Source organism: Aptenodytes patagonicus, chromosome 9, assembly GCF_965638725.1.
Source record: "Aptenodytes patagonicus chromosome 9, bAptPat1.pri.cur, whole genome shotgun sequence".
Classification (NCBI taxonomy): domain Eukaryota; kingdom Metazoa; phylum Chordata; class Aves; order Sphenisciformes; family Spheniscidae; genus Aptenodytes; species Aptenodytes patagonicus.
The window spans coordinates 8,939,770-8,964,673 of NC_134957.1; the positions used below are offsets into that span (position 1 = coordinate 8,939,770).

General features: G+C 39.3%; 1 protein-coding gene across 5 annotated transcripts in view; it reads left to right on the forward strand.

Moving 5' to 3' along the window:
• The window catches only part of HDX (highly divergent homeobox), a 48,725-nt gene extending 24,351 nt beyond the window's left edge, over nt 1–24,374 (forward strand). For 2 of the 5 annotated variants that reach the window (XM_076347026.1, XM_076347027.1), the window contains exons 5-9: nt 6,997–7,143; nt 13,203–13,410; nt 16,827–16,906; nt 19,799–19,882; nt 22,481–22,856. In XM_076347026.1, coding sequence (XP_076203141.1) covers nt 6,997–7,143; nt 13,203–13,410; nt 16,827–16,906; nt 19,799–19,882; nt 22,481–22,750 — 789 coding nt within the window. In that variant the 3' untranslated portion in view covers nt 22,751–22,856. Of the gene's footprint in view, nt 1–6,996; nt 7,144–13,202; nt 13,411–16,826; nt 16,907–19,798; nt 19,883–22,454; nt 22,857–23,625 lie in introns of those variants that run through there. The other 3 variants (XM_076347028.1, XM_076347031.1, XM_076347029.1) reach the window with 3 other exon arrangements.
• Nucleotides 24,375–24,904: the final 530 nt, after the last annotated feature.

Sequence of the window (24,904 nt, forward strand, 5' to 3'; positions counted from 1 at the left end):
AAGAAGGGTGAGTTGTCAGTTTGTGTGGATTGGAGGTTGGTTTTAGAAATTGTGGAGTGAGATGACTGGAGTTTAGAGTGTAATTTCTGGCTAGACTATTCTATTGCACTGATCTCTCTTATTTTCTTTTTTCTCTCTTTTTTCTTCTTAGCTGTGTTTGGTTTAGAAACACGTTGACGGAATATATGTAATTTTGGCTGTGTTGAAGCAGTTACAGCTCTTTTCCAGCTGTGGTACTATGAGATGTTTATCAGTCCTGATTCCATCAGAGCAAATTTCAAGCTTACCTAGACCGTAGGAAAAGATGCAAAAAGTCTCTCTTCAGAAATCTAACAGTTTGTGCACTAATAGTATGTAAACTATTAGCAGTAATAGTTTAAGGGTGCCTTCAGATGCCATTTGGCTTGCAGTCCATTTCCAAACACCTTTTTGCCTGAAGGCTGTGCAGCTTGCTGCTGTCTGTTCTGCTCTGTGAATGAAGCCGGCAGTAGCAACTCACTCCTAACCACTTGCTTTGCTAGGGGCCTTCAGGTACATTTCTTCACCCTAAGAAGATCGAAGGCATCTTGTGATGGGTACTTATCTGCTCGTGTGATGAGAAGGGAACTGTCAAGACTTGGGGAAAGGCAGTGTCTAGATACCAGCTCTCTGAATCCCTCCGATAGTTATAGCTACCAGCTGCCTTTTATTTTTTTTCCCTGGGGAGAATCATGTATGGCCTGGGAGTCTTTGGGGCTTTACTGGGTGGAAGTGCATGCAGCGTACCTGTCTGCGGAAAGTACGGGTCTTCCAAAGATGCTTCTGACTGCACTCTTCCTTCACGGGCAACTACACTGCGTATGCGCATCAGTGTCTAGCCAAAGCAGCAGGATTGGTTCTGTGGCAGGAGGCTGGGTATCACTGAAATGGGGGACAGCTTTGTGACAGTTGTGAAAACTGAACTTAAAACCTCAAACTGAAGGAGTGTGTAATCTGGCATAGCTTTAATGAGGATAAATATTCTGGTAGTGTTAAGGGAAAATGCAGACCTTCAGAATTTTGGAGTGAAATAAAGTGACAATAAAGCAAATTCTGTACTCGAGTCGTGTATGACCGAAGACTGACCTATCCTTTCTATAAAGAAGTAAACTGTATTAATCAGTGGACAAGAAGATACGAAGTTTGCTAAGGAGTAAGAGACCTCATGTGTATTGGGCAGTGAAATCAAGACTAATAAACTGAAGAGTAAGAATAATATTAAATGGTGCAGATGGGAAAGGAGGAACATATGTAGAATGATTGATTCAGAAATAATTATTATTACGTACAAATAAGATCTTGAGATATGAATTGATAATCCTTTGAAAAAATCAGTTAGACATTAAGTAGTGTCAAAAGTTGAGTTGCGTGCCGGCATCATTAGGAATGGGGAACAAAGCAAAATAATACGATGCATATTATAGAAGAATCTAGGATTTGTTCATACCTTGGATGCTGTGTGCACTTTGGATCTTCCCATTCCTCCCAAAATATAACAGGAAGCAGTAACAGTGGTCAAAGGCATGGAACAGCCGTATAGTGAACGACCAAATGGGCTGTGTCTTTTCAGACTCGGAAAGAGATGACTGGGAGGGCGTGGAGGATAGGGATGGAGATCTTAAAAAATATGAGAAGTGTGGAGAAGCAGATACGGACTCATTTGTTCCAGCATAAGAGTGGGTATCCAATGAAGCTAGCCTTAGATAGGCTTAAAAGGAGATTGGACATGTTTATTTAGAGTAACTTAAAGTAAGAAGTGGGTCCGATTTCTAAGATACTGGGGTTGCTAGAGAGTGTTGGAGGGAAGTGTCACTGTCCTGTTCTACTTTTTACTAAACTTTAAATAACCTTGCAAATGTGCAAAAGAAGTATTACTCTGTGAGATTTCTTGATGTTTCTCCATGATAGAGTACCTGAGTGGTAGTGACTAAAACTTGTTGTGAGAGGTTTGTTTGCTAGAAGTGACCGTTACCTTAGAACATTTCATCACAGAGCATCAGAACTGAACTGTTGATTTAATATGATTTCAGTGCAATTTAAATAAACGTAACTTTTTAACAACGCACAGTGCTCAGCTGCAGCATAAATGCAATAGTTATTACATTTATGTTAAAGCTCTAGTTGTTTCATTTTTTAACATGTCTTTTATTAATAATCTGAAGATTGTGTATAGCTTTTGTGCATGTGGCCTGAAACATTTTCAACTGATGCATAAAAACTGATCTAAAAAAGCAGGCTCTAATAAAAGGCAGGATAAGGACACTCCACTGCAATGCAATTATTCATACCAATTATAGACACTAGATTTGCACCACAAATATGGCATGCACAGTGAGTATTATGAGGGGCTCGGCAAAGTGCCAGGAATGTCTATAATAAACTGGGTCATCTCCTGTAAGAATGTTGTTCTCACACTTGAGAGGTCAGGGGATAAGCAGGATTTAACCCTGCGCTCGGCAGAACTGCTGATTCAATTTGCTCACAAGGATTGCTTTTCATTGTGAGTTGATAGTCTATTTTCTGCTGGAAGAAGCTTCTCTCAGCTTTTCAAGCTATGGACAACAGAACTGGTAAATGTAAAGAATTCAGCAAACAGTTAATACTGCTGAGGATGAAGCCGAGCCTCGAATCAGCGAGCAGTGGATCTGAAGAGAGGAAATGAGAGTTGTATTCATAATAGTTGTTATAATGAAGTGAAAATATGAACTGAATTACTGGCTTGTCTTCAGCTATGGAAAGTATTGTCCTAAATATGAAGCTTTTCAATATTATCTTTTGATATTTTTTCCTATGCTAACTGATGCATAACCGTCAATGTTATGATATTTGTAGGACTGTGGTTTTTTTCTCGTTTCCTCAGTTCCTCTGATGATACTAAGCATGAGAAAGTTATTAACTGAATTGATGGAAGTGTAGTTATACGTTCAATGTAGAAATTCTACCCTTTATTTTCTCACAAAAGATACTGGCTTTTGTAAAAGCATTGTGTAATTTTTGAGCAGCTTATAATGCAGGAGTCAAACTTACGTATAATCTTTGTCAAGGGGATGATCCTGTAACAGAATGTAGTTTGTGATTTCTCTAAGAAATTCACGAACAGGCATACGGCACGGTCAGTTGTACAAAGGTAGTTAGTCTGGATCTAAATTGTGGACAAGCTGTCATGTTACTTACATCTAGTTGAGTGTAAGCGGTGAGACTTACCCTGTTGCGGCGGTGCAGCAAGTGAGAGCAGTGTAAGTAAATGCTCTTCCTTTGCCCTCTGAGGCAGCGTAAAGCAGCTCACGTTCACTGTGCACGCGTGTGCAGGCAGCCAGCTCCCGCGGTTCACTTAATATGCAGTGACCTGCTACCCTCTTAGCATCTTCTTTGTGAATCAGAGCCCTTAAATGTCGAGAATCTTTCTTTTGGGGCACTGGTAAAATTTCAAGTCCAGTAACCTGATAGGTTCCGTCTTTCACTGCTGCAAAGCCTGACCAGCTGTATTACAGTCATTACTTACGCTGCCAAAATGTACCTTTGTGAAGACAGCGCTTTCAGCTTTTCAGGGGCTCAATTCCTACCTGCTTGGCTGTGTTCAGTAGGTTACTCAGTGCTGATCTTGGTGGAAAAAAATGGCAAAAATGAGATACAGACTCCAAAGTAGAAAAGTTCAAGTGGGATGAGAAGTACTAATTGGAGAACGCGCTGAGTTTTCTAGGGTGGATTGAGCCAGGTATCTCAGTAAGGCTGCTCTCCGCAACCCTGAGGGGGACTTGATTATTCATACCATCTTCTATTTACATGCACTTGTTTTTCCCCTCAGTTTTGTTCCTGCTTTCTGGACTCTTTCATGTGGTGTGTGTTGTGGGGTTTTTGTTTTTTCTTTCATACCAGTTGACTGAAAAAACTTGTTCTCCATTTCCTTCTCTGACCTGCGATCGGTATCGGCGTGATTCATGTGCTGCTGCACAAGCTCTTCAGGAACGAGTGAAAGGGTAAAGTACCTGGTGTGGCTGTAACTGCAACTGCAACAAAAAAGCAAAAATACATAATGTCATCTGAAACACTAGGGATTATTTTTGACAAGGGGGTAAAACAAAAACTTTAGGTTCTTTTTTTTCCCCCCTCTCCGTTTCCACAGGCTGCAAAAGACTTCTTTGGGAATGTAGCTACAGGAGAGTTCCCGTAACTTTAAGACATCTACTTTGATCTAAGCTGTTGAGACTGACTCTACAGCCCTGGTCTTGTAGCAAAATTATATAGCAGTTGTGAGGTGAAAACCTTTGAATAGTGATTTATCTAATATGAATTTTATTAAAACGTTTGTAGTAGATCATCAGAATTCACATACATCCACCTAAATTGGAAAAGATACGACACTGCTTTTTTCAGTAATTTTTTGAAGGCCGTTGTTTTGCTAAGCACTGCTTTATCCACTTAAAATCCTTGTAATTAGTAAGTGAAAGCTGAGCAGCCTCTGCACCCTTCCTGCAGTACCATCCCTTTGGTAACTCCATCTATACTCAGTTGTTGTGTGTCTTTTGTCTAACGTGGGACCCCTTTGCATATCGCAAATATAAAGCTTTTCTATTAGCGAGTATTCTTGCCCTGTATTCTTTCAGTAGAAGAAGCATTTTCTTAAGATAACTGGCAAATCATGTGGCAAGCAGAAATCTGAACTTACTCCAGCATCAGCTGTACTTTCTTTGGGTTTTGTTCTAATTTGGCCATTGCAACTAGGTGGGAGAAGACAATGCTAACCGGGGTTACTCCCTCACATTTGCAGTAATGTTAGGCAGATTGCCTTTTGCTTTCCCATTTCACCCCTCTGCTGGGGAGGGGGAATTTCCATGGCATGTTCCAGGGGGTTTCTTTAAGCTGTGCATATTAAATATGAAGACATTTTCTATTTTATTTTCCTGGTAAGTGCGGATCGCAGTAAGCCGTGTGAGTGGTGTATTGTTGCAGCAGTGTTGTCAGTGTGAACTCCCCAGAACCAACAGCAAATGTTACTTATTTATGTTTGAAAAATGCTCAGTATACTTTAGAAGGTGAAGTTGCCCTGAGCGTTCAGGAAAGCAGGATATGCCAGAGTGACTTGTTTCTCTGTGTAGTTTGAGTGTTGCTATCACGCTCCTTTCCACCTTCCCTTTCCTCAGCGCTTGGCTGCTGCTCCCCGACTGCAGAGCAAGAGCTCTTCCCATCACTTTCAGAAGTCACAATCTATTTTGCCAACAGCTATAAAAGGAGATATTGCTGCAGCGATTCAGGAGATAACTATACTTTTGTTCTTTGAAAACGGCTTGTAGGGAGGAGCTCAGGTCAGGCGTACAGGGAAAAGCAGCATCTGCTAAGGGTGAATGGGCATCAGGGATTTAGCTTTGCTCAGCAGGGTGCTCTTGAGGTGAAGTCCACTTACTGTGCTCTGCTGCTCATCCTAGAGCAGCCTTGAAATGTGCCAACTGGATTCCTTTTAGATTAAAATAGACTGCAGCGTGCCGTCTGGGAGTGCATCTCGTGTGCTGGGGCTACTAATAGCTGCTCGGTGTGCAGGACGGGAGGAGAGCTGCTCCCAGGCAGCGTGCCTGGTGTGCCCGCGGGCCCTCCGCACCGCCGGCCTTCCTCTGCAGGGGAGCTCCTGGGGTCCTGCGCTCCCTGCATAAGGTGTCAGCTGATGGATGGGCAGGACGGAAACAGCTTCTCTGATTCTGTGCTTGAATGTATGAAACGATAGCCAAGAAAAAAAAATCTGAGTGCCTGGTAGCAGTTAATAATGGACCATATCTGAATATAACTCGTACTTTTTTTTTACTGAACTGCTTGGGATTCTTTTAAGGGGACAAGGTTTTGATACCCCTATTTTAGATTCATATAGTAAGGAGACTCAAGTGCATCTAACATTGTGAGAAATATTAGAATTTTTAATTTTTAAAAGAAGAAAGAAGAAAATTGCAAGGATTACCATATTCTGAAGATTAATAAAAATTAAAATTGGTAACTGTACAAGATTGTCAAATTATTCTAGTTCTGCAAAATTTCTTTTTACTCCATTTAAAAGTTATTTCATTCTAACTTTTAACAGTTTTTAAATGAGCAAACCCAGATTTCAGATATTGAAGTCATGATTATGTCTTACAAAATCTAACTGTTGAAATAATGACAAATTTGGCACATGTGGCTACAACTTATTAGTGCAGACTTTATTGTTGCATTTATGTACTCCTAACAGCAGGAGAGACAACAAACATGGGTTGGTATAAAGAAACTGTAGATTTTAGTTAAAATTCTGGGCTAAAAACTTTTGATAAAGCTTGTAAGTTCTACTAGCGAATGATACTGTATCCCCACAACAGTTCAAGAAGTGGGAGGATGTCTAGGATTTGTTTCTCAGTGTTACTCCTTAGATAAGTAATCCGCTATCACATATTTTGATAAATACACACAAAGAGTTAGGGAACTCGCAAATAAACAGTGGAACCAATTTAAACTCTGAAGCTTACCAAATAAACATTAAAAGTATTCCCTTTAGGAACTCAGAATCCTTTGAATTATGCATGTATTGTAGTTTGCAGTAAGATAAAAGAACTTTAGGTGGGGGAGGGTGAGAAACTTGACAAGCCTGAAGGAATAATTTGCATAAATTGGGTGGAGAGAGTAAACAGCACAAAGGGAAGAAAGCTATTTTCAGTAAGGCCTTCTAGAATGAGATAAAACAAATAAAAAAAATCAGGTGGAGTTGAAACAAAGCTGAAGTGCTTTAAACTTGCGTTAGCACTGCCGTTGCCTTTAAAGCAAATCCCAGGGAACTCTGTACTGCCCTGGATAAAAAAAACCCAAACTTAAAAAAAAAAAATTCTTAAGGGAGAGTTAAAAGAGAAGAGAAGCCACGGAGACAGAATAACATGTGTGTCTTACTGTATGCAAGACCTCTGGAAATTAAATGAACAGCATAAGCAGAATTTTTTTAAATCTAACAGTATTTTTTTTATCTTACAGTTACAGGACCGCACACAATTTAGTGACCGAGACTTAGCTACCCTAAAGAAATACTGGGACAATGGCATGACCAGCCTGGGCTCAGTCTGCAGAGAGAAAATTGAAGCTGTGGCTGCAGAATTAAATGTTGACTGTGAAATAGTGCGGGTAAGAAATCTAGAGTCTTCCCCTATCTTGTCGCAGAAGCAAAAATAGGACAGATGAAAGCCTTTAAAAATTTCATGAGGAAGCTTGAAATAGATGTCACGTATTACATAATGAATGACCATGTTGGGAAGTGCTCTCTTGCTCTTTCTGCAGTCTATAAATAGAAAAAAGCCCCCAGGTAAGAGTCTTATTGATCAGCAGCAGGACTAGCACTACGAGCTGTTTGACATTCTCTTTAGACTAGAGTAAGATTTTAAGAAGAGTGTTACATTTTTTAGGGATATCCTAGAAGACTGAAAAGCACTATTTTTATTGCTATTAAGAATCAGAAAAGCCTTTCTAAAGATACAGGGAAAATATTTCTCATTAATGCTTGTAGGAAAAAATAATTGTAAACATATGAAAGAGAATGCTTAAAAATAAGAAAAAAATATTTTACAAGACTGTCTTGAAGCCAGGTTGAGATGTGATAGAGGGCAAAGGGTACCGCGAAGAATTCTGGATCGCCTCAATTTGATAGTCCATACAGGTGTCGTTGAGGAAGGACTGCTTTAGAAGGTACAGGTTTGGTGTAGATAACCTGATTCCTGAGAACCACTCCACATCGTCTCTTCCAGAGGCTGAGAAGTTTGGTACAGCATCAGTTGTCGCCACTGTGTTCCCAGTTACCAGACATACATCATCACTCTCAAACTGGGGGTGTCTGATTCGCTCAGAGTGTTTCCATTCTTCAGCAAATAGTTCGACTGTCTTTGCAGTCAGTACAAAAACATGATTAGAATCTTCCTTTCCCTCATAACGGACCTGACGATTGTGACTAGTCCTTTCAGCCTTTGTCCTCTTTTTCCACCTCTTTCTTTCAATTCTGACATCGCTACAAAGGTGGAACTAGGAGCCGTTATTTGAAACTCTTCCTTTGTGGAGATCTCTCTTGGGTCGGTATATCAAAATGGGACCAAAGTTGCTTTCAGTATTGAACACTAATCTGGTTATCTACTTGCTTGTTTTCCTGAGCACATGTGAATTATGAAAAAATGAAATTGTAATTTTGGAGGCTGAAAAGAATTACTCTTTTCTCTGTAGTGAACAAAGCTTCTCCATATTTTCCAAGCTCTTCAGTTTGCTTTCTGAAAGGTGAAGCTGTTTCCATTGACAGCATCTCAAAGTGGACTCCTGGATATGAAATACCTTATTCAGAGGACAGTAAGACTGACAGTCATGCTTCGCCTCCCTTACTTTGTTCCCTTAAGAACATCCTTATTGGCACAGACAGGATGGCAGTATGGAGTTCTGTATGTGTCTTCCAATAGCATCTGCTTGAAATGCTTTTGTTTCAGGGCAGATGTACTAGGCTCTGATCAACTCCAGAAGACTCTCTGGCATAACCTATATTAGAACATACACACATGAATGAACAAGAAGATTTCTTTTCTTCATAGTAACTGGTGGTGTTACCAGTATCCGTCCTACCTCTGCCTCTGGTTCCTCTATATGGCAGACTTGAGAATTGTAGCAAGAATTAGGTGGAGGTTGGTCTTGCACCATGCTGCACGATTTTTTTTTTTTTTTTGGTTTGCAAGGGCTGAATTAATGCTACAGGATGTGTGTGATCTTCAGTGGTTCCTGTTGTCCTTTCTCTAAGGCACATTGCGCGTGTCCCAGCTGTAGGACAGGTATTTTCCATCATGTGCTCTAGAGGATCTGTCCTAAATTTGTTTTGGGATCTACATAGGCACATCGTATTGTGCCTCTCTCCTTACCTGCCAACCTGCATTTTCTTCAGTAGGAAACGCTGATGTCTGGAGGTCAGTGTGCAGCATGGTCTCTTTCTCCTAAGGAGTCAGGACGCAGCAATGATGCAGTCAGCTGTAAGGCATGAGTGAACCACAGCATCTCTACCCTATACTGCATGCTCAGCCGAGAAGAGTTGGAGTGAGGGACACTTCTGGAAAAAGCTCTCCACTTTCAGTACTTGTACTTTGTTGCCTTTGTATTTCACTGTACCTTGAATTCTAGGTAGTGTGCAACTAGCAACTGTTTCTCCATTTGTGATGTAAAAAAAATAAATGTAGCATATGTAAAACAGTAATAAGTATATATATATATAAACCCAAGTAAATATATATACATCAAATAATACACACAACAAATATAAAAATAATATAAATTTATATATTTAATATAAATATATATTTAAATAATATAATTTTATATAAATATATATAAACACATACAACTGTAAAATATTCATATATACATATCATATCACTTGTTTTAATTCAATTAAATACATGTCCCCATTTTTCCCTTTTAATAGGTTTTTTAATGGAAATTCATGATTTGTCCAGATAAATGTTGCTTTTCCAGAAGTACAAACGATTGATCCTTATGACATCATACTGGCTTGAAAGATCTCCAGTACAAAGAAAGTATCGAATCTGTTTTCCAGTACAAGGAAAGATAATGATTGCCACTATGCATAGTTCCCCTGGATTTGATCTTTTATGGTTGAACAGGGCATTTTATTCCATAGTTTTTGTACTTCTAGTAGGAGAGTGGACTTGCAAAGTGACTGCTGGGTGTACCTTAACATCATGCACATTTGCACCCTCAAATGTCTTTCATATGTTCCCAAGACACCAAAAAAAAGTTCTATCATTTAAATATGTGAACTCTGGCCAATACTTCATTAAACTTACAATATTTCTTTTGCTTACATTATAATTACTGCTGATTACATTTGTTTGGGGTTTTTTTTGTAGTTACTTACACATTTTTGTTTGTATTTCTCTTGACTAATTTTATTCATTCATACCAAAATAGCGTCTGAAATCAGAATAGCCTTCTTGGCAGGGAGACATTAGATATTTGAGAAGGACGTATGACAGCTATCAAAATCCTCAGAAATATATGAGGAATATAAGAAAAATGCATGACAATCTTCTATTTTTTTATTAATAGAACATAAAGCTTTCATACATAAGAGGGCAAAAGCTACTCCTAAGCACCCACCACGGGCTAAAGACACCTCCTCCTATTTCCCAGCAGCTCATCAGATAAAAGTTGGATTACTGAAGGTAGTGCTTCAGTCTGAGTTTAGCGGCAAAATCAAGCAGTTGCAGCAGAAAGGCCACTCATTCTTCACAGCTGACTAACGGCTCTTCTTGTTGGGGGCTCTAGGCCTAGTCTGGATCCAGCTTATGACCGAGAGAGACACTGGAAAAACAACTCGGAATATTCCATCTTTAATTTTTCAGTGAAGTGGAACTTCTGAAGGTTCCAACCTAGAATCTTTCCAGCCCGTTGACACCCTAACCTCAATATCTGGAGAGCTGTAATCATGCTTTTTAAGTGGCTCCCTGCCAGTCCACTTACTTAGAAGCTGCCTGAGGGCAGACGTAGGCTGGCTCCTTCTGCCTGGACTCTGGCCTTTCTCCCCTCGCTCTTGCTGGTCATCTGTTCAGTTGAAGCTGGGGAAGTTGCTGCCGAGTTCATTGCTGGCTGCCGTAAGTAGGCTTAATGAGTCTGATCACATGCACTTCAGAGATGTTGCTAGAAGTTTTTAAGGAGGTAATATTTTAGGGATATCATGAGAATTATTAAGCTGGTTTCCTACACAGAAATAAATACTAGTCTGCTCTTACACTCATCATTGTACTGCTCCAGAATATTCACTGTTAAATGTAGCATGCAGGATATGGAAGCTTATTACTTTTCTTTCCCATTTGAATTTGAGACACTATAAAAATATGCTCATCCTCTGTGACATATTCAGTGTGCTGAATGAAAGATTTTCTGCTTTGGAAAGATATGTAAAAAGACAAGTAAGATCTACCTTTCCCGAGTGCCTCAAATTTTTGCTGATTTTTTTTTAGTAAAAAAGAAGCAGATTTGCTCTTAAATTTTATAGTTGTTAGCACTATTTATTACCATCATAAGATTATGAGAAAATTTAATGAATGGCAATACACTGTTTGGAAAAAAGAGACATGGGTCTGGAAGGGGCCACTTGTGTGGGGTTTTTTCCCTTTTTTTCCCCAAACTGTATATAATGTACAAAAATACCTAGGTAGCTCTCCATGTACCTGTTTTGCATTCTTCAAAGAGGAAAATCAGCAAGCTGGGAAAGCAAATATCGCCCAACAAAAATGATTTGCCAAAAATGCTGTTAAGCATGTCATCTTTTAGCTAGTTGAAGAGATTCGGTTTTAAAAAATATTTTTTTCCGAGGCTGGCAGAGTGTGAAACTGTCTTTAGTAGTTGGGACTGCTGTTAATATTTTTTAGTTTTTCTATATGATAATCAAGGTGGTATAAGCAAAAGTGTTTTTTACTAAACTTTTTCATGTTATATATCAGAACTGTAGTTAAAGAAAGTGTGATGGGGAAGAGGAGCAATGCAGGTTTTTCTGAAATAAGGCCAGAGTAATGTTTAGTGTATCATTAAAGAAAAAAATCCTGTAATACTTTAATGTGTTTGGTAAATTCTGTTGGGACATAGACCTTATAGAAAGGATGTGCATTTTGCCATGCCCTGATCATATGTTTTCAAAAATAGGAACTGCCCATGCTTTCTAGAGATATGTTTGATTTTTAGCAATCCAAAAATTCCAGCACTAAGCATGGTTCAGAACCTAGTAACGACCATGCTGTGCGTACATCGTCATCACAGTAATCAAGCACAGCGTATGGTGAGAGCCTACATGGCCCAACTCCACTATTATCCATCCTGGGCCAGCCTGTGGTCAGGTCCTGGAACAATGAGGATGGTCCCACTAGTGCTGTCAGCGCTGCTCCTATTTACCGTGTTTTAGATGGTGTGGAAGGGGGAGGAGAGCCAGGTCAAGAAGGCTGGAAGTTAGCAGTTGGCAAAGAAATTGATTCCTGGCTCTGAGAAGGATTTTTGGATGCCAGTGGAGAACTGACTTGGATGGAACGAAGTGTCTGGGAACAAGAGCTGTTGAGTAGAATTGAAATTGGATGAGAAGTCAAAAGCCTGAGTAACGCAAGGGAAGGGAGAGAGTTAAGAGGTGAAGAGTTGCAGACAATTCATATTGCATCATGCTAAACTCTATTTTGAGTCTTTAATAATTTTTAGCATAGACTTTATGAGAGAAAGCAACTTAATTAACCATTACATAGATCCACTTGGAGAATTTTGAATGTGTTTTGTTTTTTTTTTTCTTTTTTGAAACTGTCGGTTTTATTGATGTAAAATGAACTTAAAGCATCCATACGCATCTGATCTTGAACATGTTTCCAAGTTCCTTGGTCCTGGACCTGTTTCATCTCCCACCACTGTTTACAGTATGCTTTTATATACCTTACTGCAAGCGATGTTTCTTTAAGACTTGTCTTCCAACCAAAGAGGACTGAAGGATAATATTGCTCTGAACTTAATTCTGCCAAGTTACGTTCTGTCATCAAAGTGGAGTGATGTAGAGCTACCACCTTGGACAATTTCTTCCGTGCTGTAGGAAATCCTAGAACAGGTGGGCCGTTTGGGTCATTGGATGCTTTAGTCCCCTTGTGGAAGTTGCAGAGTGGGAGAACCTGGATCAAAGATCTTACGTTAAATTCGTTGAATAATTTAGGTGGGGAGAGACCTTACAAGGTCACCTAGTCCTACTCTTTATTCAGAGCAGGATTGACTTCAGAGTTAGATCAGGTTTCTCAGGGGTTGTCCAGTAAAATGTTGAGTACCTCCAAGGTTGGAGATGTCAAAACTCCTATGGACAAACTGTTCTAGTTCCTCACTGTAAAGCATTTTTTTTTTCCTAATTCCAGTCAGAGCTTCCCTTGCTGCGACTTGTGACTGTTGCTTCTTTTCCTTTTGCTGTGCACCTTCCTTCCCTTTTCCCTTGTATTGGAGGGCTGAGCCTGGACACAGTATTCCAGGAAGCAGCCTCCTGAGGGTCAAATACGGGGGAATAATCACCTCCCTTAAATTGCTGGCTACACTCTTGTTCCTATCGTACAGATGTGCTAATTTCACTTGGTTGTGGGCCTGTTGCTGTTGTTACAGTTTCTGATAGCATTCATGTTTATTTCTCTTACAAGACTTGGATTGGGAATCGAAGACGGAAATATCGTTTAATGGGGATTGAGGTCCCACCCCCTAGAGGAGGTCCTGCTGATTTCTCTGATCAATCTGAATTTGTTTCTAAATCAGCACTTAATCCAGGAGAGGAAACTGCTACTGAAGTGGGGGATGATAATGATAGGAATGATGAAGTATCAATCTGCTTATCTGAAGGAAGCTCACAAGGTATTTGAAAATGCAGTTACTACTGTGCATATATTTTAATTTTGTGCAGTGTGCATGCTTTGGATTCTCTGTTGTACACGTTCAAAAATGTCTGAAAGAGTGTCTAACAGTCGCAAGTTATCTACCTTGGCCATACTGAAGGTACTGTTCAGTCTCTTTCTTCTGCCTGTCTCTATATGAATTTTGTTGGGTTTGTTATCACAAAGCTTGCAGAAACCTTTTGTTGTAAGACCTCTGTTTCTGCCAGATTCACCAGAAGTTAAATGACAAGTTCACAATTTGCTGGTGCAACTGGGAGATAGACAGACAGTACAAATGTCTAGGTCTCGCTTCCCTAGGAAGCCAGGTTTTAAAAAATGCTCTCTGGTAACCGGCCAGTTCTACGCAGCCAGCTTGAATATCCATTCCTGTTTGCCTGAATCACACCAACAATTCCCGTCCAAGCAAGCACTAATGCGTGCGAACCTGCTCACTTTGAGCTGACCAGGGCTATGTACTTACAGTTTTCCTGATATTAAACTCACGCTGATGAGATATGTTCAGAAGATATATTAGCTCAGACTTGGTCTTGAACTAAAAGACCTTCACAGTATGTCAAAGCGTAGCAGAACTTCTGCCATTAAGCTGTCTGCGGTGTGTATATGGTCTCTGACAAGCAAATACAAACCAACAGAAAAGATCAAAGTCAGTAGCAGGGCGCTACTCGGAGAGCCTCAGAACTGCACGTACGGGGTGCCTGTGTGTTCTCAGTAAATCGCACGATCTTGAGCGATAAGTGTCTGTCTGTGAGCGAGCGGCTGTGTGGTGCTTAGTTGCCGACTGGGGTTAAACCACGACAGTGTCTCAAACTTAATTCCCTTTTACTCCACCTCCCAGAACCGCATGACCACATTAAATGGATCCCTCCCTTTCCCTCTTGCACGTTAGTACTCTGGGCCTAGGGCAGATGAACTGCTGCTCGGCACAGTCACTAGCTTCACAAGCTCAACTAATTGCTCCCAGTGCTTCTGATTAGAAGAGATCAATAAAGCCTTTGCTCTCTAAACTAAAAGAAGGTCTGATCTCGTGCATGCTATTGCAGCTTAATGTGTCAGACCTGATCTTGTCATTTTGTCTGAACAATTTAAAGGAAAGAACTAGGAAAATGGAGAACTGCTGGGAATGAATTTGTGATAGCTTTGTCGTATTCTACTGTAAAGAGAGTAAGATGATAAAGAAATGGGTCAAGTGATTGAAAGCCAAGTGAAATGCAGAATCTAAGAGTCCTTGATTTGCCTGCGGTGTGGAAGGAGCTGATTTAGTCAGATCTGCTTGAAAGAAAATGGTGACAGGGGAAGAGTCTGAGTTCTCTGTAGCTTAAAGTGAGGAATAACACCACATTTATTGAACAAGGCTTTCATAAAACAGGATAAGGCTGTAAGTCTACGAGTAGATTATTAGAGTCAAAACTTAAGGAAGAGAAAGAAAACTATAGGATTTCCACAGCATCTAGGAATCCCACTTTCATTCCTTTATTCTACCACAAGAATTATTTCTATTCATTTCTCCAGTTCAAAGGAGTAGGTTTCACTGCTGCAGCTCAGCTTATTGTGAACTTCCTGGAAAGTATTTCCACCGATAATCACGTGTACTATTCAGTCACAGATATGTGATTGTTTTAATGTTTGAGAAGTATAACTTTTGGTCCCAATTTATTAAAAAAAACAACAAACAAAACAAAAAACCACTCTCAAAGACAGGAGGAAGATAATTTTAGTCACCTAATTAGAATGAAAGTGTTGATGGCACTTGCTTTTAAAATGTAATGTGTAAATATTTAAAAAAAAAAAAAGCTGTACTCTGATGCAAAATTAAGCATTAAAGTTCTCATAATGCCTTACCTTTTTTAAACGTATGTTAATTGAATCTATACTTTGTGTAAATGAACACAGCTCTGTGGAGGCCATTATAGCTGTGCCAGTTTATATTAGCTGAGGATGAATATTTAAAGAGTTGAAAGTGCTGTAGGGAGTTGCTTCGTTCGACTGTTGAATCCAAGTGGTGGCTGTCAGGGTTACCGAGTGGCTGGTGCTTTAGACTGCTTCAGAGTCCCTGAGGTACATCTTCAATGACCTTCGCTGCTCTGAGTCCAACGATGGGGTCGTATACTGCTCCCTGCTTTACGGTTCGCCCGTTTGGACCCATTTGCTTTTGCTGCTAGCAGAAATTTTCCTCTGAAGTTGTGGCCAGCGGCAGATTAAATTTATTTGAAACAGCTTCAAATAAAATTTGCTCAATTTAGAGATATTTTACTGGTAGAAAAGTTATTTAAAACAATAATTGTCTCTGTATTGTCTGGCCTAGATATTATCCTCTCTTTGCAACTGTCGGTAATCTCCGGTTAAATCCTGTTACCCCTGTGTTTGTGTGGAAGTGATACACCCCTTCATCATCATCTGCCCTCTCCTTCAGTATCCCACATGAACATCTGCTGCCCGTGCGCTCACCATGCCCCCTTTCCTCTTTAGGTGCGATAGCTGGACTGTTTGACCCTTTTACTGCAAGCTCTGCCCTCAGCAGAACTGTGTAATTTTACTAGCTCTCGGAAGCAGTGTATTTCCAATTAATAGCCTAGCTGTTAATGACATCGTTTGCGTTTTTTATCATAGCTGTCTTGCCCCTGTGTTTTGGTTTATTTTCTGATTTGCTGTTTCTGTCAACCATTTTCTTCTTGATAGTATATTAAATGTGGAGAATTAAAGTAAATCTGAGAAACATACTTAATCATAGGGATGGCTATGCTTATCTTCCTTGTTTTTTCACGTTGGCCATAGTCAGGGCTGATAGAATTATCTAGTGCTTGTGGCTGAAATTTAAGGATAAGATTTGCTCTGTTTTCAAGTGTGTACTTTGCTCATACATAAGGGAGCAGCTTAGATTCACTAGGAATAAACATCTGCCATACAAGAATGAAATAATCTGCTTGATCAGTTTTTGTTTCAAAACTAGTCAGTGCCTGCAAGGAGGAGGTGGGATTCTGGTATGTACCCTATAATTTCAGGGCATGCAGGATTTTTCATATATTAATTTATTTTAATAAATAAAGAAAAAGTTCTGGGCACCTCTGATGTGAAACTCTTTATCACCTTTGAGTATTCCAACCTGAACCTAAAAATAGGAAGTTTTTGGTACGTTGCAAGAGAGTAACCAGTAGTTTTTCTGTTGTTTCAAGTAGCGATTGGCATGACTTTGCCCTGAAATACTTGTGATATGATGTCTTATTAAAAAAAGACGTACAGTATTTTTTATGAATAGACACTGATAACATGACTTTGCTTTTGTATCTAGCAGATGTGACATATTTAGTGGTAAAGATTATTAATGATCCTTCAGCATAAAATTTGAATGAAATCTGAAAAACTAATTTATTTCTGCAGAAGAGGCAAATGAAGCTCTTCAAAATGAAGAAATCGGTCACAAAGATGATGACCAGAATCCAGTGTCTACTGATAATGTGGTATGTATACCTTTCCTTTTCCACTGATGTGACCTCCTTAATTGCTAATGTTGAGGTTGTTGTCCAACGCTAGTGTTTTTCACTAGGTGAAAACTTCAGTCGAGTGTGCTAAGAGTCCTTCCTAGTTGGTTGAGCACTAAAAGAAACTGTACGAAAAGTACTAAAACATAGAGCTATGCACATTTAGTAGAAATTGAATTATACGGCTTTTTCTGTATCATAACAATCCGGTGTTCTTTTTCTGGAGTGCAAAGCACAACGCTTGGGTAGTGCTCTATAAGTACCTAGTACAGTAAAACAGTAAGAGTAAAAACCCCAGAATAATAATTGAAAATGGTTTTCTGTAGCTTTAAGAAAGTCAGATATCTCTAGTGCTTCCCCTCCCTAGCTAACCTTGAATATGTGAGATCAGACTGGGGTGGGTATGTGCTCTTCATTCCCACGCCCTTGACAGGGTATTATTTAGATGTTTCTTGTTTTCTCACTTGCATTCACATTGAGTCAAACACAGTTGTTCTTGCTGTTTTTAATTGACTGCAGTGAGACAAGGAAGGACAGACAGAGGGAGGAGTCATGGCAAATAATGCAATACATCCCCTTTGTTTAGCCTGCCTTCTCTCAAATTAGAAGAAAGGAGAGGAGGAAGAGGAGAGAAGACCCCAAGTGGTAGGGTAATTTTTATCTTAAAAGTTATCTGCAGAATGAACAGGTGATGGTTCCAGTCCCCAGCTGCGCTCTTATTGCAGTCAGAGATTAAACGACAATAGCTCAGAACACGGCGAGAACATTTGTGTTACATTAATCACACAGAACCCGAAGTGGGAAGGCGAACAGGAGATTCCCTTCCCTCTACAGACATACAGAGGAGAGAACATTTTCTTTCTTTTGTTAATACATGATTATCTTTTGCGTAAACTGAAATCCCACGGCTGTATTTTCTGTGGTTGCCTGAATAGAAACAGCTGCCTTTTTCCTTTCTGTTTACCTTAATGGCCTGCTGTGACCTCAGATATAATCACTCTGAGTTTCAGGCTGATGCGTTTACCATGGAGATGCAGAACGTAAAATGACAAAGGTAAAAGGTTTGCAAAGATGACGCCTGAGAGACTCCGTTCTCCAGTCTACCTGAACCCCAGCATTACGTGATTTGATATAATAAGAGGGGGGAAAAAGACTAGTTTTTTCATACTCTGTTCTGAAAACACTGTCACAAAATTTTTAAAGTATATGCAGTTAAAATTGGACTAACATACATTGGACTTGCATAAGAGATACGTTTTTTTTATCTGAATTCTAATCTGTTCTTTCCCCTACTATCTTAAAATGTATAATTATAAGATAGTGTGAATGTTTTGCATTTATTTACAGACTCTTTCCTCAAGCTGCATCTAAAACCAAAAATATTTGAATCACAGTGTTACTCAGGGTATGATATAGCAGCAGACCTTTGTGACAATAAGCCTTTGCAATGTTATCACTTCAGCTGGGTTGTCAGACGCTGAAGCACAGAAAATGTGGTTTACCCTCCCTACCTTCAACACATACTTGTGAGCTTGGTGGGTACTACTAGTGAGAGACTGTTAACCTCTCTCGAAGGCTTTCTCCTTGGTGATTAGAAGGAAATTTCTGACGACTGGTCTGCAGGCAGACAGAAGAGACACACATACGCTGCAGAGAAGGAACCTCCTCTGATATAACACCTCAAGAACTAACCGTTAAAGTGTATTGTGTCAGTGTGGGCCCTTGCCTACATTGTATTGAACGGTATACTAAAAAATATTGTAAAATTTCTTTAACTTATTATATACAGTCTCATAAATGTTTACAACTGTCAAAACAATGAAAAATAGTAAAAAACCCCAAACCCCTCTTCTTACAGCGCCACCGCTTGCCTCTCAAAAATACGGTGAAATTTATAGTTTCATCTGGGCAGTCATCCTTCTGAGTTCTTGTTGAAAAATGCCATTCTTATCACTATCTAATTCAAATTCTTTCTATCTGTTTGAGATCTAGCTTAGCTGTGGATAAAAACTAAAATCTCATAGGTGCACTAAAAATGTGTACATTTTGTGTTTTCTCCTGTTGAAATAACCTTTTAACATAATTCTCTTACATAAGAAGGTTTTCTGTTGGGAAGAAAAACAGAACATGCAAGTGGTAAATAATGTAAAAGTGAATCTTTTAAAACTTGAGATACGATTGGAATGTATTTCTAAGTTCTAAACAGCAGTTCTAAGCTTGGCCTTTAACATTGTACTTTAGGTATCTTTAGAAACCCAATACAAAAAGCTCCCAAGAATTTTTGTGAATTAAGTGCAAATGTCCATGTGTATGTATTTGGAACTGTCCTTTGTATCAACATTCTCTACTGTTTAGGGCATTTGACTTGCACTATGGCCAAAGAAGGCCAATGGAGACCTCTTCTTCTTTTTTTTTAGGCAAGAAGTAGGTCAGTTAGGACTTGCCTGTCACTTATCATAATGTCTGTTTCGCTCCAGAGGAATAAACTTTCACAACCTTCTTCGCCCTGCAGGAGGTCTTCAACGAAAGGCTTACAGAATAAAACACAGGCTTTTGCAGGCTGTAATGAGATATAGTATGCAACTTAATGCCAAAAGCATGGTGACATATAGCTCCTCCTCTGTAAACAGCCTGAGTCACCGTGGCAGCAGCTCTGAGTACGGACACTTTCAGTTTGGATTCTTCCTGGATCTTGTGGCTGAGGTGCATGATTGCCACCTAATGGGGGCTCCACAATTCAGAATTTCTCATGAGCAAGCGAAAGGTCCTGTTACCTTCATCCTTTCATGGCAGTTTGAGATACAGATTGCTGTTTGCTTATCTGATCTACGCATCCGAACATTTGGAATGAACCATTTATTTCTGTTTCAGAAAATAGAAATTATAGATGATGAAGAAAGTGATATGATAAGTAATTCTGAAGTGGATCAAATGAGTTCTCTTTTGGATTATAAGGTGAGTAATTAGACTATGATATGTTAAGCGGGATAGTCCTTCTCAGAACGTTCAGATGGGCCTATCTGGAAGGAATTCAGCGAAGGCACGTGGGAGCCTGGGGCTCCTGCTCTTATCGTGGTACTGCGCATCATCCCCTCAGTCACGTCTCTTCATCCCGTTTACAGCCAGATTACCCGTATTTCAACCCAGAGGGAGGCAGGAAAAATCCCATTTCTACAGAGCAGTTACATTACTCTAGCTGTAGCCATCTGTAGCTCCCACCACATGTCCCAAAACAAAGCAATTTATTTAGCCTCTAAACCAAAACTTGTGTGAGAATTGTTCTTTGGAGTATTACGGCACACTTTTACATGCAGCGTGACGCTGCCAGCTCTGGAAAGGGACGTAACAGCTGGAATCCTCTAATAAAATGGGGCGATCTGAGAAGTCGTCATTCTTGCAATGTAGTGCAGAACATGTCTCGAAGCAGTAGTTGTGGGAGGGAGGAAAAGCAGTTGGATACCTGACAGCCACTGTCTTCTGCCAGATGGTAAAGGTTATGCGTGTGTTACCGCTCTCGTAAGAGTTGCCACAGTTCTGCGTTGTATATTGAGCATGTTTTTACGTATGTGGCTGATTTTTTTTACTTAGAAAACAGGTATGTTTTACTAATGATAATCAATTACCAAAATAATAAATAGATCATCTTTTCAGAACAAAAATTACTCCTTCAAGCAGTGTTTTCGTGGTAAGGGCGGTGGAGAATGAATATGGAGAGGGAATGACCTTTTCTTAATGTCACCTGTCACCATAGTGAAAGGCTTCTTGTGACAGCATGCCCTACAGAACCTTGTTTGTTGTTTGACTTCAGTGATTAGTCCTTGTGCCTATGTGTTTTCTGCATAAATCTGAATTCCTCCTTTGGCTGGGCAAAATCCATTGCTAAATAAGCAACTTCTAAGTTTCCATCTGAAAGAAATGCATTCAGCTAATTTGCTTATGAAAGCCTCAGAATCGCAGCCCAGATATTTCTCTCCCGTTCTCAGAGCTGTTATAACCTGAAACAGTATGGTGAGCAATGTTTTGACTGAAGAAATGTGAATTTTCTGGGAAAAAAAACGCAAAACAACAACCATTTTTAAAGGCTTCTTACAAACCTTCCAGTTCATCGTGTAGTTCCACCTTTTCATATCAACTAAAGTTGAATTACAGCCAAATGTAAGCATGAATATCAGAGCATAGTTCTACGTTACTAAAAAAAAATATTAATCATTAAAACAAAATGCCAGCTTATACGTTCACTATTGAAATTTGCTTATGTAATTGTTTGCTGCCACCAAAACCAGCCATCGAGGAACATTCTGTGTGCAAAACTGCCAACCTAATTAATCATATGGTTGCATAAGCAATGGGGGGAGTTTCTTGCCATGAGTTATCTGTGAACCTGAATGCTTACTGTCTGTGTGTACTGTGCATTGCTAACAATTTCTGTGTGCGTCTTTTTTTCATTATTATCTTACGGAGGATGTACGTTTGGTGCTAGTGTGCAGACACCTTTTGCAAAAATGCACAATGACTTTGATCTTGAAAAGCGAACTGTTTATTTAGGTTACATGATCTTTGCAAAGGTAAATAACCAGAGAAAATTAATTTTAGCTGTACACCTATCAACAGATTTAGTGTTTTGATCATGCATACCAGTCAGTTGGTAAGTTTGAAGGAGAGGAGATATTTGGAATAAGCTGAAGTACTTATCAAATCTGAATTTTTAATTAAGAAGTTTGTTATTTTTATATTAAGTGATTTGCAAGTATAGTAACATGTATTTGTGCAAAGGTTGGAAAAATGCCTTTTTAGCCACAGCATGCGCGTTATTGGTATTTCTCTGTTTTGTAAATACTTTCCTATTTATTCTGTAACCCGAGAGATCTTGGGGAGGTTGGTGAGCTGACACTCCATGATAGGTGTCAAACTTGGCTGCACTAGAGGATGCTGTATTTTAATTTGTGGTAGCTTTGAGGAATTTTCAAGTCGTTCTCCCTGGTCTTTGTGTCAAGTCTCCTGCTGTAATAATGGAATTCAGTTGCTGTCTCTTCTCACAGTCAGCCTGCCTCTTCATGATCACTTCTAGGAAGAGACCTGGGCTTTGGGGTTTTTTTTATTTTAAAATGGAATTAGCGGACATCCTTATAAAAGAAGAAGCAGTGCTTCTTTAAAAGGTTCATGTAAACTTTGGCCCAAGTCATTAATGCTTCAGTGCTAGTCAGTAATTCTGAAATGCCTTGTCTGCACGTAACATGGTTGGCTATCACACGTCTCTTGTGGAGGACAATGAGAAATGAAATGGCGTACGCGTTTGCAGGTTCAGTGTGACACTACTGCTCGTTCACCAGAAACTTCTATTTGAATCCAAAGTCTACGTGCGTTGCTCTGTAATTCTATAATTTAGAACTTTTGGCTGTACTTAATACTGGTTTTGGCAGGAACCGTAATAAACACATTTTCACGCATTTTCACTAAAAACATTTAGTTTTAACACAGGTATGTTTAGGTGTCATTAAAAAGATGCAGTACTATTTATTATTTCCAGAACTTTATGTAATTTCCCCCCCCCAGAATGAAGAAGTCAGATTCATTGAGAATGAGTTGGAGAATCACAAACAGAAGTATTTCGAACTACAGACATTTACTCGGAGTTTGATACTTGCTATTAAATCAGATGATAAAGAACAGCAGCAGGTAAGTCTTGAAGTAGGTTTTAACAACGGAGGGTGTTTGTCATTTCGTGTTCTGCCACTCCCTTGGTTTGATTCCGTAGTGCCCAGAGGCTCAAATTATGATGAAGGCAGTGTTGTGCTGAACATCTTACAGACAAAGAAAAGCTGAACTTTAAACAAAAGAAAGATCTTGCAATCTACACAAGCAATGACATAGACGAAGCAGTGTGACTTTTACAAAGGGAGAACCGGTGCACCAGGGTACGCTGAGGGACTGGGATTTGTCTGTTGTGAGATCCAAGATGTGAGATCTAGGAAAAAAAGCCAGGCTGCTTCAGTTTTACTGCACCGCATTTAATACATAGCACTTCTTTTAATGCTTGGTTGGATCATGTCTTGTATGAGTAATGTTCTGTGCTTTACTTAGGAAGAGATTTTGGTGCTTTTATTTTTTTTTTTCCTTTTGCCTTTACAATCTGCAGTTTTTCAGGTGTTAAAACAGAAACTGTAACTTGCAAGAAAAAAACTTAGAACACTTCTACATCCAAAATAAATTTGTTTACCGTAATTTTTTCATAAAACATGTGAACTGAATATAAAGAGAAGTAAACTTGAAATCTTTGAGATAAATCAGTAAATCACCGTAACAGTTACGATCTTGTATGCAGCATCTAGTTCTGTCACCTGCTTGATCACAGTATAGCATGGTTATATATGTTCTAAAGCTTTTGCATGTTAAAAATAGATTAATAAAATAAATGCATATAAATAATACGGTTTTGTCCAGTTTGGAAAAAAAAAATTGTTTTGACCTGTTTCCACAATAACTGAAGTAACTTCTGGGATTGTTGTTACAAGGTACGTCATCTTACAGCAATGGTTTTTCTTTCAGTGTCTAGCAATACTGACGGTTTTTTTTAACCCATCCAATATCAACACTGACCGAAAAGCTCGACAAAGTTTTTTCACTGCATGTTTAACAGACATTTAATGCTGACACAAAACACGTACCTGATATTGTATTGTGATATCTTCTACTCACAGGCACTGCTCTCAGACTTACCTCCTGAACTAGAAGAAATGGATTTCAATCATGCATCCCCAGAGCCTGATGATACCTCATTCAGCTTGTCGTCTTTATCAGAGAAAAATGCCTCAGACAGTTTGTGATTTATTTTTTTTTTAATTGACAAAAAAGAAACCCCACGTAACGTGTAGGTTTCAAGAGAACAGCATTTTGCTATCCAGTGTTCTTCAGTCCAAAAAAGAAAGCCCAAGGTGCAGTAGACCTTCCTGAAGGATGACTGTAGTATGTCATGGCTACAGTCTGCAGTGTCAAGAAATGTCAAATGTTGGTTTTGGTAAATGAAAGAACTGTGTGAGGAAAGGTTTCACTTTTAGCAGTTTGGCCTTGATTAGGATAACTTCTGACTTTCCAGAATAACTCTTGCTCTGTAGCAAAGTGTTTCTGAGCAGGGATCCAAGAATGGAAAACACATGTCCTGTTGTACAGACAGCTAATTCTTCAGAGTTGCTTGCTCACCAGTCCTGTTTATTATTTTTTTCCCCATTTTTACTCAGGTAGGTGGACTAAAAATTGGGGATCCAAATAGAATAACGGGCTTTTTATGAGTTGTGCTTGAACCCTTTTGAAAATCTGAAATTAAACTAAAGTGTTTTCATTATGTGACTTCAGATTGTTGAATCTTCCATTTTCTGACCAAAATGGCTGAAAAAACTTCGAAAGGCTAACTGAAAAATTTGAATTATCGTCAATAAATTATTAATGTAAAGAAGCAGTCATAAGTGTTGTAACAGATTAGATGGATATGGGAAACCTGATAGCTGCAGAATGCAACTTTCTGATATTCTCACAGTAGCAATGGGATTAGATGTTTACACTACTATTTAGGGTTTTATGAATGTAGTTACAGTTTTTATTTGTCGTAGTTACAGTTTTTATTTGTCAAAGTCTGAATGCTGAAGTTCTGTTCATTGTTTTAAGTATGGGTTATATATTTTTCCACAAACTTTGCTCCATTTTATCAAGACACTCATAAATCCACAGCTGTCACTGCATCCTGAAAGGTATCCGAGTGTTTGGAATTGAGTTTTGCAGATCTTGTAAATGTGACCTGTTTTGGAAGGAGCCCTGGCCGACGCATTTTTTGGCAACTGCCAGGTGCCATCTCTAAACTGTGAGCTTGATTGCAGGCAGTGGCTGAAATGAATTTCTTCTTTCCCAGCTGTCGGTGACGTTGAATCCCTTTACTCATCTGATTAAATGGATGTGCAGACACATTCAGATAAAGTTAGAAGGGCA